This window comes from Scyliorhinus canicula, chromosome 2 (genome assembly GCF_902713615.1).
Source record: "Scyliorhinus canicula chromosome 2, sScyCan1.1, whole genome shotgun sequence".
In the NCBI taxonomy this organism is placed as follows: domain Eukaryota; kingdom Metazoa; phylum Chordata; class Chondrichthyes; order Carcharhiniformes; family Scyliorhinidae; genus Scyliorhinus; species Scyliorhinus canicula.
Genome location: NC_052147.1, coordinates 35,508,672 through 35,525,036, shown reverse-complemented (window position 1 = coordinate 35,525,036; position 16,365 = coordinate 35,508,672). Strand labels below are relative to the sequence as shown.

At 48.7% G+C, this 16,365-nt stretch overlaps 1 protein-coding gene across 8 annotated transcripts in view; it reads right to left on the bottom strand.

The window, feature by feature from the left end:
- The window catches only part of LOC119952316 (echinoderm microtubule-associated protein-like 5), a 298,867-nt gene that overhangs the window by 169,775 nt on the left and 112,727 nt on the right, over positions 1 to 16,365 (bottom strand). For all 8 annotated transcript variants that reach the window (XM_038775979.1, XM_038775973.1, XM_038776000.1 and 5 more), the window contains one exon: positions 2,117 to 2,318. In XM_038775979.1, the coding sequence (XP_038631907.1) occupies positions 2,117 to 2,318 (202 nt within the window). The remainder of the gene's footprint in view (positions 1 to 2,116; positions 2,319 to 16,365) is intronic.

The window sequence follows — 16,365 nt, the reverse complement described above, 5'->3', positions numbered from 1 at the left end:
GGCTTGGGTCACTGTCTGTGCAGAGTCTTCATGTTCTCCCTGTGTCTGCGTGAATTTCCTCCCACAGTCCAAATATGTGCAGGTTAGGTGGATTGGTCACACTAAATTGCCCCATAGTGTCCAAAAAGCTAGGTGGGGTTGCTGGGTTACGAGGATAGGGTGGAGGTGTGGGCTTAGGTAGGAAGCTCTTTCCATGGGCCGGTGCAGACGCGATTGGCCGAATGGCCTCCTTCTGCACTATAAATTCTGCGGTTCGATGGTAAGTAAAGCTATGAAGGGATTTAAATTGGAAACTATGGAACTAGGAGCTAGTTTAGGTTGGATGCACAGGATGGGAGAACAGCGGCGGGATTCTCCCTTCCGAGGACTAACGCCAGCGGGAAAACCAGCTCCCCAACGACTCCAGCGTCAATGGGCCCCCAAGGTAAGGAATTCTCACCTGTTTCGGGGCCTAGGTGGACACCGGAGCGGGTTGGCGCCGCTCCAGCCGGTGGGTTCCGCGCATGCGCAGACCGGCCGGCGTACTTTGCCACATGCGTGGGGGGTTCTCTTCTCTACGCAGGCCATGGCGGAGCCCTATAGGGTCGGGCACGGAGGAAGAAGTGCCCCCACGGAACAGGCCCGCCTGCAGATCGGTGGGCCCCGTTTGTGGGTCAGGCCACCGTGGAAGCCCCCCTCCCGGGTCGGATCCCTCCACCCCCCCCTCGAGGACTGCCCCCGCCGACGTACCTGCCAGGTCCCGCTGTGCGGGACCATGTGTAACCCACGCCGACGGGATTGGACAAAAACAGACGGCCGCTCGGCCCATCGGGGTCCGGAGAATTGCCGGGGAGGCACTGCCAACGGCCCCCGAACGGAGTGACGTAAATCTCTCCCCCACCCGAGAATACAGCAGCCAACACGGGGCAGGATTTGCGCTGCCCCCCGGGGATTCCATGGCCCGGCGGAGGGGTCGGAGAATCCCGCCCCAGAACTGTGGGATATGGGTAACAACATTTCTGAAGAGTGGAAGTCGCTCCATCCCTAGAACTATCTTAAGTATCTCTACAAGAGCACTTCTCAGACATCTCCTTCCCAGACACTGGAGATCAACCTTTTCTACATTTCTTCGACTAACTTAATGTGTTTCTTGTGTCTTGATGACCAGTACTGCACACAATATTCAAGTGTGACTGGTGAACTGACTTGTTTGGTCTTAAATTTGATTTTACGCTATTGACAATATAACATTGATTGATGTTCTGCACAGTTTAAACATGCTGCCCTGGATTCTCTGCAGCGCCGCACCAAAATCGTGTTTGGCATCGGGGCGGAGAATACACTTTTACAACCGAATCGGGCTTGGCGCCGCTCCCACTCCCGTTTTACGCGGCGCAGCTGATGGGTCATTGCCAGAGGCCATCCCAGCGATGCTCCAGTCCCAACCGGCCAAATTCCCGACGGCATGGTTCTCACCACATCTGGCCGGTTGGGACCTATGTGCGCCGGCTGCGGACTGCCCTGGTTGCGGGCAGGGGGAAATCAAGTACCGGTGGGGCCTTATGGGTGGCCAGGGCGGAGATCGGACAGGTTAGATCAAGCGGCACGGGACAGATTGTTGGGACCTTCTTTGTTGGTCCAGGTCCGCCGGCTGAGTCCGCCATCGCGTTCGGCTCGGCTTCTGCAGGCCACCGCTATGCGTATGCGTGGACTCGCAACTGGATGTGCAGGGGCCTCTATCCGCAGTTTAAGCTGCGAGAAGCACTCCAGGGCCCTGCAAACCCCTGCAGGTAGGAGAATCGCTGTAAATGTTTTTAAGGAAAGTCTAGCGTTCTGACTCCAGCGTGGGGACACAGCCCCATTTTTGGAGAATCCAGTTCCAGGGATCTGAATAAAGCACAAATAAACTGTATTATCTGCATTAGATAAAACCTTTCCAGGACAATAATCAGTAAAAACTGTGAATTAGAATATGCCTGTCCTGTTAGTCCTTACTGTACTCGATTGTGGGGTGAATGGGGTATGTTTGAAAATCTGTTCAAATAAATAGCTTGCACTTGAAAGGAAGTACAAAAGCATGATTTGAACCACCATATTATCTACTCATAGGGTAATCATCATAATTAATTATACAAACCTAACAGATCGATCATCACTCCCAGTTACTGCTAAAGGCTTTGTTGGATGAGCTGCTAAGGCCCAGAGCTCCCCTTCACAGTGACCTTGCATAATTAGGAAAGGCTTGTTGCGTTCATGTACCACGATTTCAAAGATTTCACTGTCTTGTGTGCCAACCAAAATATGATCTCCTTGCCAACACACACTCCTTACTGAGAGACCTGGTAAAAAAAATGAGGATAAATAAATCAAATAGATTGCAAGTCTTCGAATGTTAATTATGAAGAATTTGCACAGCCTTAAATGAAAAATAATACTAATACTTGCAAAGAAACACACTGGTGCAGTGAAACACCAAAACACACTTTTGGTGATACAGAAGTCATATCATAATCGGGAAAAAATGATTACGTAAATACAACCAGCATCTTAAGATAAAAGTTTAGATAATGAGCTTCAGTACAAATGTATTAGTCTGAAAGTTAATGCATAGGATGTGGGGCTGGATTTATGATAAGCAACTTAACATTATGGCTGAGAGGTGTGCACAAAAATACTTTCACATACATTATTTTTCCTCTTTATGTCAAGGGATCCATTTTTACACAGACAATTTCCCTTATGAGTATGTGCCACCCTTTCCTGGCAGATTCCCAATTCTCACCCAACCCCACCTTATTGGTTTACTTCCTCCCTAGCTTTTATTCAAAATGTCCCAATGACTGTAGCCCAAAGATCCAGTTTTTGACCTAACCAGATGTAGTTATGTAGTTATGAGTGCAGCATGGCTTACTAAATATCTCTCTTGTTTGCTATTCTATACAACCAATGGCTCTATACTACTTTGTTCATTCATAACCTACAGAGCGGAACTCTGACCGCCATGGATGGCAATGATGGCAGAGCTGAACATAATCCCTTACCAAGGAATCAGCAGCAGATATATTTCTGATTCAGTCAAAGAAGAGGTCAAAGAACCAAATTAAAGCAACAACCCTCAATGAAAAGTGCCACAAAGAACCTTTGCCCTGCAAACAATTGCACAATATCACAAATAGTGAGCCATAACTCTTTCACAAAGACTAAAATCTGCCCTATGAAACATGGGGTGGGATTCTCTGAGCCTCCGCGGTGAAATCACGATCGGCGCGGGGTCGGAGATTGGGCTTCAAACCCGAGACCGGGTCCGCCGCCACACCTGTGATTCTCCGGTCCCCGCAGAATTACCGCCAATCGAGTGCACGCGGTCGACGCGGCACCAGTCGGGGGCCATTGAAAGAGGCCCTCGCGGCGATTCTCCGAGTGCAGCTGGCCGAGTTCCCACTGGCGTGCTTCTCTCATGGTTCCACCCGGCGGCAACTCGCCGTGGCGGCTGCGGACACATGCAGGGCCCCGTATTGGCAGCCGGAGTTGCGAGGACTACTACGGGGCCCTGCTAGCCCTCTGCAAATCAGAGAATCACCCTGGATTTTCTCCAGGTAAGTCCAGAGTGATTTGCGCATATTTTTTCGCGGGCGTGGGGGACATAGCCCCATTATTGGAGAATCCCCATCACCTCGTGATTTCAGATCTCCAGCATCCACAGTGTTTTGCTTTATTAAAAAAAACTCAGGGGGAAATTTGTTCATATAGCACTGCTTCTGGTAGACTTGCATTGAGGCAAGTCTGTTTTCTTCAGTTACACCAGCAAACACATTTCTCCCCCTCCATCTGCTTTCCCACACATCCAACACACTAACAGCCATTCTGATTTGCCCCCTCGTCTCAGTTTTGCCCTCCAAGCTGCTCCCAATCTTCCAGCCATTTCTCCTGCTTATTTCCTCTTCATTAGTTCTTCTCGCTTCCAGTCCCTACTCCTTTTTGGTTCCCTGTTTACCGCTTCCTTAAGCCACCCTCCTGCCTTCCCTTTTTACATAGTGATAAACATAGTAGAAAGAAAATTCTGCTTTCATGTTCCTGCCATAACATTCTGACTCCAGTAAAGAATTTCATAAGCTTCCCTATCCGGCAGAATTTCATAAGCTTCCCTATTGACAATCAAATAAGTTGTTCTCTCCTGGCTACCAATTAATTAATCTGATATTCCAACCTTCGTTCATTCGATAACTGCTCTATTCCTCTCAAACTGTCAAATCTGTAGTGTGCAAATAGAAAAATTTCATCATGTCACCACGATGCAGTGCCAATGTTAAAAAGCAATTCATTCCGGGAACAACCACACTGAAAATTAAATACATAGTTGTGCTGGATATATAAATTAATTCATTACATTTTTCACATTTCGGACCAATTGTAAGGTCCTTACAATTAAGATGACCAAGTAACTCAAATGATTCAAAGGTTTTTACCTCCACCGCACTACCCAAAAGCCGTTGCAAGAGTTGATTATTCTCTGTTGTGAGAAAAAATCTCAAAATTTCAGCCCCTAAAGCTAGCATTTATTAGTTTGAGCCCATCCCTTTGTCCTACTACCAGTATGTATTCTTAAGTGGTATTCCAGATTAACCTTTTCCATAGGATTTACTCTTTTATACAGACCAAAGCTTTTGTCCTCTTATGGGGATCTTTATTGTTGAAGATTCAGTTGAGCAATTTTTAATAGGATGCACTACCAAAGCTGATATGGTCTGGATTTCCCTTCAATGGTGACCTTTTGAGAAAAATAGCTGATGAGATGTGGAGAGTATTCAATAACTTCTTATCTCTGCCTATCAATAACAATAACTACAAATGTAGGTGCTTGTCTGGGGTAGATCTGGAGGATTTTGGTCCTGCTGTTGAGTGAGAGACCAACCATTTTGTTATGCAGAGTTGAAGAGTTTAACAGTGGCCTGAAGGTCGCTTGCTATGTGGGAAGTTGCAGAAATGCTAGGTCACCAATGAGGACTTGGGCCATCGAACAAAGACATCTCTGGGCAATGGAGAATTTCCACCAACGGTGTCTCTGCATGATACTCAAAGTCAAATGGGAAGACAGGCAAATAAACTCTATCTCAAGGAGGGCAAAGTACAAGTCATAAGGATACTCTGAAGCCCTTGCTGAAAAGGAAGCAAATTGGCACTGGTGTGTGGGAGGAACTTGCTGTTAACTGCACTATGTGGCGGTACCTCATCCAATAAACTGCAACACAGTCTGTGTGGAGAAGTAACAAAAGCAGGAGAGCAGAACATAACACTGGTTTCGAACACCCACCCCCAATCCCCTCAACCCTCAGGGCAACTCTGGCCCTCTCTTCCCAAAGATCTGTGGCTCAGCATTGGCTGCTGAGTCACCCGAGGATACACAATCATGAAGCCTTTATATCATTACATAAGTCATAAGCCATAAGTCATTCTTATTTCAAGGGACTGACAACAATGATGACAACTATCTTAAATACACTTATATTGTCATCTCTCTGATGCCTCCTTTCCAGCTGAAATGCTCCAGTCATTCCTCAGATCCCCAACTCTAGGAAAATGATACTTCTCTGCTTGAATTGCTCCTTTGGAAACCGCAGTGCCTGATCCAATGGTCTAACTAGAGCACTGTAAATTGATCACTTCCTCTGACTTGAAACCTATTGATCTGGCTTGAGAGTTCAGTATTTGATTGGCTTTATTAATCACTGCTCCACATGTGGATGGTGTGATTGCTAAGGCTTCTGGGTCTCTCTCAGCTTCATTTTTGGTTTATTTCAATGTTATTCATGGGAATAGGTGAGTCAGTCATTTTATTTCACATGTGCAATATTTATTTACATTAAATTTAATTGCCCATTCTTTGCCATTTTACTTCCTTCCATTCCATTGCCTCTCCATGTTTGGTATTATTTGCAGTTTTAACCAATGTACATTGAGTTTCTGAATCCAAATCATTGAGTTATTTTGAATATCTGACTTTGGGGGACTCCATTCGCCCCACTAACCAGTTGTTTTCTACCTTTCAGCCACTGTTTTATCAATATACCCAATCATTACAGCTTTGAATCATCTAGTAGCCTTTTATGTGAAACATTCTTCAAATGCATTTTGGAAATTTATATATATGACGGGCGCGATCCAGCAACCATGTGCGCCATTGAAAGCCGGGAGACCCCAGTCCTGGGATCTACCCGGCTCGCCATGCCTCACAGGACTCAATGCAATCTCTCGACTCGTGATGTGAACCCGGCCATTGTGGGCGGGATCTTTTTTTGGCAGTAAGCTTTACTCTAATGTACAGATTCCCGAGGTACCTGAGGCTTTGGGATTCATCCCCTTCGCTCAGAGACCTCTGGCAAGCGCCGTTCAGCACTGGTCCCCACAAATGCGGCCCAGACAAAATGGCACTCGTGGGGGTCTCCCAGGGGATTGGAGGCCCCCTGCTGCATGCCCTTTGGGCAGGGTAGTGCCCTGGCACAGCTTGTGCCACCTGGGCACCCTGGCTGTGCCAGCTTGGCACCCTGCAGTCACCTGGGTGCCAGCCTGTCGCTGTCAAGGTGCCCAGGTGGCACTATCAGCTCACAGGGGCAACGCCAAGGTGTCAGTTTGGCACGGCCGAGGTGCCAAGCTAGCATTTTTTGCATGCGAGTGATCAGGCCGGGTGTGAGTGTTGGCGGGGGTGCGCGGCTGCTGCGATCCTCCCATAGTGCGTTCCAGCTTTGTGGGGGTCGGGGGAGCGATCTGGGATCATTTCGGGGGCCTTGGAGATTAGCTGGTCTGACACCTTTAATATCGCTAATGGGCAGAGTTCCAAATCCACATTTAAAATTGCCAACATAGTGCTGAAAATAGACCCCCAGAAACCCAATTTGGGGCAGGACTAGAACATGTGTTCATGGTTCGCTGGCCTTCTCGAACAACGCTCACCTATAAGAACATAAGAACTAGGAGCAGGAGTAGGCCATCTGGCCCCTCGAGCCTGCTCCGCCATTCAATTAGATCATGGCTGATCTTTTGTGGACTCAGCTCCACTTTCCGGCCCGAACACCATTACCCTTAATCCCTTTATTCTTCAAAAAACTATCTATCTTCAACCCCTTCAAAAAACCGGTCTGTCTGGCTGTGGTGAAATGTGCCCTGAATACCACCTTGAGCTGTAACAAGCAGCCTGGCACAGGATTCACTCCACACCCTCTCCTCCAAAATGGAACCCAGCTCCTCCTCCCACCTAGCCTTCACTTCCTCCACCGAAACCTGCTCTTCCTCCATGATCCGACCATATAACCCAGACATACCACCCTCCTCCAACCCCGCACAGGAGAGAATCCGTTCCAGCAAGGTGGATGGCAACACCCCCAGGAACAACAAGAAAGTTCACCGGACCCAGTCACACACCTGAAAGTACCTAAACATATCCACCCCACCAAGGCTTGCTTTCTCCCGCAGCTCCGCCCAGTCAGCAAACTGACTCTCCAAATGGTTGTTTGCCCTCTCCAGCTCCTTACCTTCCTACTCCCTGAACGTAGCATCAGATTTCCCTGGTTGGGACAAATGGGGCGGGATTCACCCCTACCTGGCGGGGCGGGGAGTCCCGGCGGGACTGAGTGGCGTGAACCAGATAGGAATAATATGATTAGGGATAGTCAGCATGGTTTTGTGAAGGGTAGGTCATGCCTCACAAACCTTATCGAGTTCTTTGAGAAGGTGACTGAACAGGTAGACGAGGGTAGAGCAGTTGATGTGGTGTATATGGATTTCAGTAAAGCGTTTGATAAGGTTCCCCACGTTCGGCTATTGCAGAAAATACGGAGGCTGGGGATTGAGGGTGATTTAGAGATGTGGATCAGAAATTGGCTAGTTGAAAGAAGACAGAGAGTGGTAGTTGATGGGAAATGTTCAGAATGGAGTTCAGTTACGAGTGGCGTACCACAAGGATCTGTTCTGGGGCCGTTGCTGTTTGTCATTTTTATAAATGACCTAGAGGAGGGGGCAGAAGGATGGGTGAGTAAATTTGCAGACGACACTAAAGTCGGTGGAGTTGTAGACAGTGCGGAAGGATGTTGCAGGTTACAGAGGGACATAGATAAGCTGCAGACCTGGGCTGAGAGGTGGCAAATGGAGTTTAATGTGGAGAAGTGTGAGGTGATTCACTTTGGAAAGAATAACAGGAATGCGGAATATTTGGCTAATGGTAAAATTCTTGGTAGTGTGGATGAGCAGAGGGATCTCGGTGTCCATGTACATAGATCCCTGAAAGTTGCCACCCAGGTTGATAGGGTTGTGAAGAAGGCCTATGGTGTGTTGGCCTTTATTGGTAGAGGGATTGAGTTCCGGAGCCATGAGGTCATGTTGCAGTTGTACAAAACTCTAGTACGGCCGCATTTGGAGTACTGCGTACAGTTCTGGTCGCCTCATTATAGGAAGGACGTGGAAGCTTTGGAACGGGTGCAGAGGAGATTTACCAGGATGTTGCCTGGTATGGAGGGAAAATCTTATGAGGAAAGGCTGATGGACTTGAGGTTGTTTTCGTTAGAGAGAAGAAGGTTAAGAGGTGACTTAATAGAGGCATACAAAATGATCAGAGGGTTAGATAGGGTGGACAGCGAGAGCCTTCTCCCGCGGATGGAGGTGGCTAGCACGAGGGGACATAGCCTTAAATTGAGGGGTAATAGATATAGGACAGAGGTCAGAGGTGGGTTTTTTACGTAAAGAGTGGTGAGGCCGTGGAATGCCCTACCTGCAACAGTAGTGAACTCGCCAACATTGAGGGCATTAAAAAATTTATTGGATAAGCATATGGATGATAAGGGCATAGTGTAGGTTAGATGGCCTTTAGTTTTTTTTCCATGTCGGTGCAACATCGAGGGCCGAAGGGCCTGTACTGCGCTGTATCGTTCTATGTTCTATGTTCTATGAACCACTCCGGCGTCGGGCCGCCTCAAAGGCGCCGAATCCTCCGGCTAGGCCCGCCCCGGAGTGGTTGGCGCCACGTCAACCGGCGCCGAAGGGCCTCCGCCGGCCGGCGTGAGTTGCCGCAGGCGCAGGAGCACCAGCGCATGCTGGCATCATCCCCATGCATGCGCAGAGAGGTTCGCTTCGGCACCGGGAATGGCGGAGGACCACAACCTCCGGTGCGGAACAATAGAGTGCCCCCACGGCAAAGGGCCCGTCCACGGATCGGTGGGCCCCGATCGTGGGCCAGGCCACTGTGGGGCACCTCCCTGGGCCAGATCCCCCTGCGCCCTCCCAAGAACCCCAGAGCCCGTCCGCGCCGCCAGGTCCCGCCAGTAAGCGACCTACTCTAATTTACGCCGGCGGGACTGGCAAAGAACGGGTGGGACTTCGGCCCATCGCGGGCCAGAGATTTCGGGCAGCCCCGGCGCCCACCGAGTTGAGCCGTTCTCCGAGGCGGGTGGCGCGACTCACGCCGGGCCGGTTTCTGGGGGCAGATGAATTGGGAGGACGGTGGGGTGGGATTCACGCCGACCCTGCGATTCTCCCACCCGGCAGAGGGTCGGAGAATCCAGCCCATGATCTCTAAGGTAGAGGACCACCTTGGCATCCTCCCCTCAGTTTAAAATGTTGGTGGAATTGCTGCCATATCTCTAATGTGGAGGTAACCACCTGGTTTGAGAAATACATCACTGGAGCGAACAGCAGAGAGGCCGTCGCCAACCCTTCCCTCCGCCAATCTCTCCCTCTATAAGGCTCCCCCTGCGAATCAAAAGAGCTCATCCCGCCCATATAAACCCCGTTTTAAGGCGCTCCAGGCCCGGAAAAGGTATTTCGGCATGAAAACCAGAAGGTACTGGAACCAAAACACCAATATTGGCAATATATTCACCTTAAATTGCTTGCACGCTGCCAGAGAAGATGGAAGGCTGTCCCATCTCTGCAAATACGCCCTCACCCTACATGCCAAACTGGTAAATTCCCCCTCCCCGGCAGCATGGTGGCACAGTGGTTAGCACTGCTGCCTCGCAGTGCCAGAGACCCGGGTTTAATTCCGACCTTGGGTGACTGTGTGGAGTTTGTACTCTCGCCCCGTGTGTGCGTGGGTTTCCTTTGAGTGTTCCGGTTTCCTCCCACATTCCAAAGATGGTCAGGTTAGGTGGATTGGCGATACTAAATTACCCCTAGTGTCCAAAGAAAAGGTAGAACTACGGGGATAGTGTGGAGTGCTCTTTTGGAGGGTTGGATCAGACTAAATGGGCCAAATGGCCTCCTTCTGCACTGTAGGGATTCATGATTCTTTGACACAAACCCAGGACCATATCCAAACTCTTCCAGAACCATAAATAAGTATCTCCATTCAACATTGTCAAAGGTATTTTCTGCATCCAAAGACACAATTATCTCCGGCTCTGGATCCACTGCTGCTAAATTGCCATTCGTGTTGGGTGGGGTACTGGGTTGTGGGGATGGGGTGGATGTGTGGGCTTGGGCAGGGTGCTCTTTCCAAGAGCCGGTGCAGACTCGATGGGCCTGGTGGCCTCCTTCTGCACTGTAAATTCTATTAATGTTCCTATGCAAATTCCCGGATCCCAGGCCCACCTAAGATTGCCACCAGCCCTACCCCTAAGATGGAACAACAAAATACTAACCCTGGATACTGTTAGCACCCCCCCCCCCCCCCCCCCCCCCCAACCAGGCCCGCAGACTGCCTCTGCCACATCATTCCAATCCACATGAAGAACCAGCCAGGCCCACTGCAACCCACCCAAACAGTCTCTTCCTCCACTCCATTCCCGTTCGCTAACCCTCCCACCTCTCCTCATTGCTAGCAAAGTAGCCCGCAGACAGGGCTCTTATCCAACAGCCCCTCAAAACTAACATCCCTTCTGGCCCATTCTCCCCACCAACATACCCAAACTCCACCATCATTAACAAACCTCTTCCCTCCTCGGAACAAACAGAACAATCCCCAGATTTTTATCAAAGCCCCCCCCCCCCCAACCAAGCAAAGCCAAAAACACATAACATCCAAAAGCACAGAAACGTATGTACAAGACAAAAACATCCCCACTTCATACACAGTCTCAAACAGTCCTCCTAACAGTAGTCCCAACCAACTTATTCTCTCTTGTAAAGGCCTCTGGTATAGGGCAGCACGGTGGTGCAATGGTTCGCATTGCGGCGCTGAGGTCCCAGGTTCGATCCTGGCCATGGGTCACTGTCTTGTGCGGAGTTTGCACATTTTCCTCGTGTTTGTGTGGGTTTCACCCCCAAAACCCAAAGATGAGCAGTGTAGGTGGATTGGTCACATTAAATTGCCCCTTAATTAAAAAAAAGACTTCTGACATATCGAAAAAGTGATCTTTCAAGTCCATGGTAACCTGCAACCTCGCCGGATACATCACCCCAAATCGCACGCCCTTGCTGCAGAAAACAGCCTTCATCTTGTTGAAGGCCACACACCTCCTTGCCAGTTCAGTCTCAATGTCCTGATAGAGCCACACCATGTGCCCGTACCAGTCAATATTCCAAATCCTCTTTGCCCACTCCAAGGCCCTCTCCCTCTGATGGAAATTCTGAAAGTGGATAATCACCTCCCGCGGTGGCTCATTCAGCCTTGGCTTTTGCCTAATCGCTCGGTGATCTCTGTCCAATTCCGGAGGGGAGAATACCTCATCCCCTCCCAACAACCGAGAAAACATCTCTGAAAAGTACTGGATCAGCTTTGCGCCCTCCAAACCATCCAGCAGCCCCACCAACCTGAGGTTTAACTGTCATGACCTGTTTTCCAGAACGTCCAGCTTCAGTCTTAGGCCTTTGTTGTTATTCGCCACGATCAGCAACTCAACCTCCAATGAGTCAAGCCGATCCTCATATTACAACAGGGCCTCCCTCCACCCCCTTCAATGTCACATCCTGCGTTTTAACCACGTTCTAGGCCTTCACCAACTGCTCCTGAATCGGGCCCAAAGCTTCCTTGACAGTGGCTTTAAAGGATTCCTTTAGCTCCTTGCCCTGCCACCCAAACAGACGATCCATTTGCTTGCCAAACGTCTCCAGATCCTGCGCCATCACTACCGCCACGTGTCTAACGTAATGAGAGTGACAGCCATTTTCCCTCCTTCACCTTCTTTCAATGGGCTACCATCCTGAGCTTTCTTCGAGACAAGCTTTTTAGTAGGTGTTTTTGACATGACTCCGTCGAGGAAGAGTTCCTAAACTCCCAACAAGCGTTTGGTCATCAACCCCCCCCCCCAGAAGTCAGGTGAAAGGGATCAAAAACAAGGGCCCAGCCAGGAGCCACTTTTCGTGCGACTTGCTCTTACATGACGTCACTGTAAGTCTCCCACCCCCCGTTAACTTTGTTTTGAACAGAGGTATCACACTGATCTGTTTCCAATCTATTGGGAGTTTCCCCAGTGTCTACTGATCATTCATTGGCTCATATAGCCTGCAGAGGGATAATCTCCGTCAGACTGCCACTCTCTCCAGATTTACCAATGCCGAGAATCCAAAATCCCTGTCTTGCCCCAGCAGCATCATCGTGGAGTGACGGTTGCAGAGAGGTGAGTCACTCCCCATTTCTACAGCAGTGGGTCGGGTCTGATCGGCACTGGGGTGTCAGTTTGGGAGGGAGGGAAGGATATCAGTCCTGAAGTGAGGGAGAGAGGGGCATCAGTCCGGGAGGCAAGGAGGAAAGGGCGACAATCTGGGAAGGAGGGAGGGAGGTCAGTCCGGAAGTAGGGGGATTGTGATTTTGCGTGGCTGGTTCTGCATTTTTAAAGGTTTGTTCTGGAGTTAGAATGTTTTTTTCTCTTCTAACTCTATCAGGGTAAAACTGGCCAAACCATCCGAAGTTAACGATTTAAATTGCTTCTGTCATATGGTTTCAAGCCCAGCGCGATCTTCCAGAGGGAGTTAGCACTTCTGGGCAATTGCCGGGTAGACCCTTACATGGGCACTTCCTTGAGGGATTCCTTGCGCATCATAGGGGTAATCCCTAAATGTGACGCCCGGGAACCCAGAAGTTGTGAGTTGTGATTATTAGGGTCTTGAATGTTTCCTTTCATATCGCTCTTAACACAGTTGGACAAATACAATTTTTCCCTATGAATTTATTGATCTTCAGCTGGCTCAGTGTCTCCAATTCATTTTTTTCATGTCCTAAATATTGGCTTTGTACTATTGTTTAGGCACATTGTTCATATCTTCCCTTGTGAATACTCAGAGGGAGTAATCAATCATTCAGGATATTTACTATCTGGTCCTCATTGTCAGTTTCAAGGCTATTTGCATATTTTAATATTCTTTCCCCTTCTCTTGCAGTCTCCGTGCTATTGTAGGGCTGAAGTTTTTTTTTAATTGCTCTGTTTTCCCTCATGCAGCTATGCAGGTCTCTCTTTGCCCTTTTGCTTAAACATCCCTTTGCAGAATTTGTAAAGGTCATTTTTTTCCGTATTTCTTTTTAATTGGTTTGTTGACCCACTTAGGGTCAGGGTAGTTTAGTCTAAATTTGCTGATCTTTGATATTTATTTTTCCAGTCCAATTAGATTTATTCTTTTAAGAAGTTCCATTTTTATTCTCCTTACTTTTTTTAAGATGTGGAGATGTCAGCGTTGGACTGGGGTGAGCACAGTAAGAAGTCTTACAACACCAGGTTAAAGTCCAACAGGTTTGTTTCAAACACGAGCTTTCGGAGCACTGCTCCTACCTCAGGTGAATGGAGAGTTATGTTCCAGAAACATTTATATAGACAAAGTCAGAGATGCCAGACAATGCTTGGAATGCGAGCATTTGCGGGTAATCAAATCATTACAGAACCAGAGATAGGGGTAATCCCAGGTTAAAGAGGTGTGAATTATCTCAAGCCAGGACAGTTGGTAGGATTTTGCAAGTCCAGGCCAGATGGTGGGGGGGTGAATGTAATGCGACATGAATCCAAGATCCCGGTTGAGGCCGCACTCCTGCGTGCAGAACTTAGCTAGAAGTTTTTGCTGCAGGGAAGGATGTCCCAAAGCGTGGTACATTGGCGAGACCATGCAGACACTGCAACAACGAATGAACGGGCATCGTGCGACAATCACAAGGCAGGAATGTTCCCTTCCAGTCGGGGAACACTTCAGCAGTCAATGGCATTCAGCCTCTGATCTCCGGGTAAACGTTCTCCAAGGCGGTCTTGAGGACACGTGACAACGCAGAATTGCCGAGCAAAAACTTCTAGCTAAGTTCCGCACGCATGAGTGCGGCCTCAACCGGGATCTTGGATTCATGTCGCATTACATTCACCCCCCACCATCTGGCCTGGACTTACAAAATCCTACCAACTGTCCTGGCTTGAGATAATTCACACCTCTTTAACCTGGGGTTACCCCCTATCTCTGGATCTGTAATGATTTGATTACCCGCAAATGCTCGCATTCCAAGCATTGTCTGGCATCTCTGACTTTGTCTATATAAATATTTCTGGAACATAACTCTCCATTCACCTGAGGAAGGAGCAGTGCTCCAAAAGCTCGTGTTTGAAACAAACCTGTTGGACTTTAACCTGGTGTTGTAAGACTTCTTACTGTACTTTTTTAAAAATTCATTTACGGGATGTGGCCATTGCTGGTTAGGCCAGCATTTATTGCTCATCTCTAGCTGCCCTTCAGAAGATGTTGAGTTGCGTTCTTGAACCGCGGCAGTCCCTGAGGTAAAGGTACACCCACTGTACTGTTAGGGAGGGAGTTGCAGGATGTTGCCCCAGCGACAATGAAGGAACTGTCATATATTTGCAAGTCAGGCTGGTGATTAATTTGGAAGGAAACCTCCAGGTGGTTAGGTTCCCAGGTATCTTCTGTTCTTGTCATTCTAGATGGTAGTGGTTTGGAAGGTGCTGTCTAAGGAACCCTCATGAGTTAATGCAGTGCATCCTGTAGATGGTATACATGGCTGCCACTCTTCATCGGTGGTGAAGGATTTGAATGTTTGTGGGAGAGCACTCAAGGGGGCTGTTTTGTCCTGGATTGGTTGAGCTTCTTGAGTTTTCTTGGAGCTGCAGCCATCCAGGCAAGTGGAGTGTATTCCATTATACACCTGACTTGTGCCTTGTAGATGGTGGATAGGCTTTGGGAGGGGTCAGAAGATGAGTTACTCGGTGTAAGATTCCTAGCCTCTGACTTTCCCTGGTAACTACAGTATTAATATGGCTAGTCCAGTTCAGTTCCTGATCAATGGTAACCCCCAGAATGTTGATTGTTGGGAATTCAGCACCATCTAGGACAAAGCAGCCCGCTTGATTGGTACCCCTTCCACAAACATGGGGCAGCAGGGTAGCATGGTGGTTAGCATAAATGCTTCACAGCTCCAGGGTCCCAGGTTCGATTCCCGGCTGGGTCACTGTCTGTGTGGAGTCTGCACATCCTCCCCCTGTGTGCGTGGGTTTCCTCCGGGTGCTCCGGTTTCCTCCCACAGTCCAAAGATGTGCAGGTTAGGTGGATTGGCCATGCTAAATTGCCCGTAGTGTCCTAATAAAAGTAAGGTTAAGGGGGGGTTGTTGGGTTACGGGTATAGGGTGGATACGTGGGTTTGAGTAGGGTGATCATGGCTCGGCACAATATTGAGGGCCGAAGGGCCTGTTCTGTGCTGTACTGTTCTATGTCTATGTTCAAACATGTAAACCCGACAATGAGTGGCAGCCATGTATACCATCTCCAAGATGCACTGCAGTAACTCACCAAGGTTCCTTAGACAGCACCTTCCAAACCCACGCCCACTACCATCTGGAAGGACAAGAGCAGCAGATACCTGGGAGCCTCACCACCTGGAGGTTCCTCTCCAGGTTACTCACCACCCTGTTGGAAATATATCGCTGCTCCTTCACTGCCACTGGGGCAACATCCTGGAACTCCCTCCCTATTCCTCAAGGAGTGCAGCGATTCAAGAAGGCAACTCACCACCACCTTCTGAAGGGCAACTAGAGATAGGCAATAAATGCTGGCCTAACCAGCGACATATACACCCTGCAAATGAATTTTTTAAAAAGTATTTCCCAGGGCAGAGGCACACGCAATAAATATTACATAAACAACATGTATTTTTAAAAGACCAATGTATAATCATTGCTAGCAATGAGATGTTAGTGGGGTATCATGGGACCTAGCTAACTAACTTGACCATGCTCCTTGTAGGGCTGTCTTACAAACACACACAGAAAAGGCACATTCAGCAGAATGTTCCTAAGCAGCAGCTCCCGCAATATGCTCGTGAAATGCTGACAATGGTACCAGCCTGTAACAAAATTAAGATAAGGGAGCTGTATATACATAAATCCCAAAAACAATCGAAAAAGGGGTCTCTGGAAGACATTGTGAGATCACGAGTAACCCCTTACTCCATGAGTTGCCCATGAGATGATCACACAGTTCCCT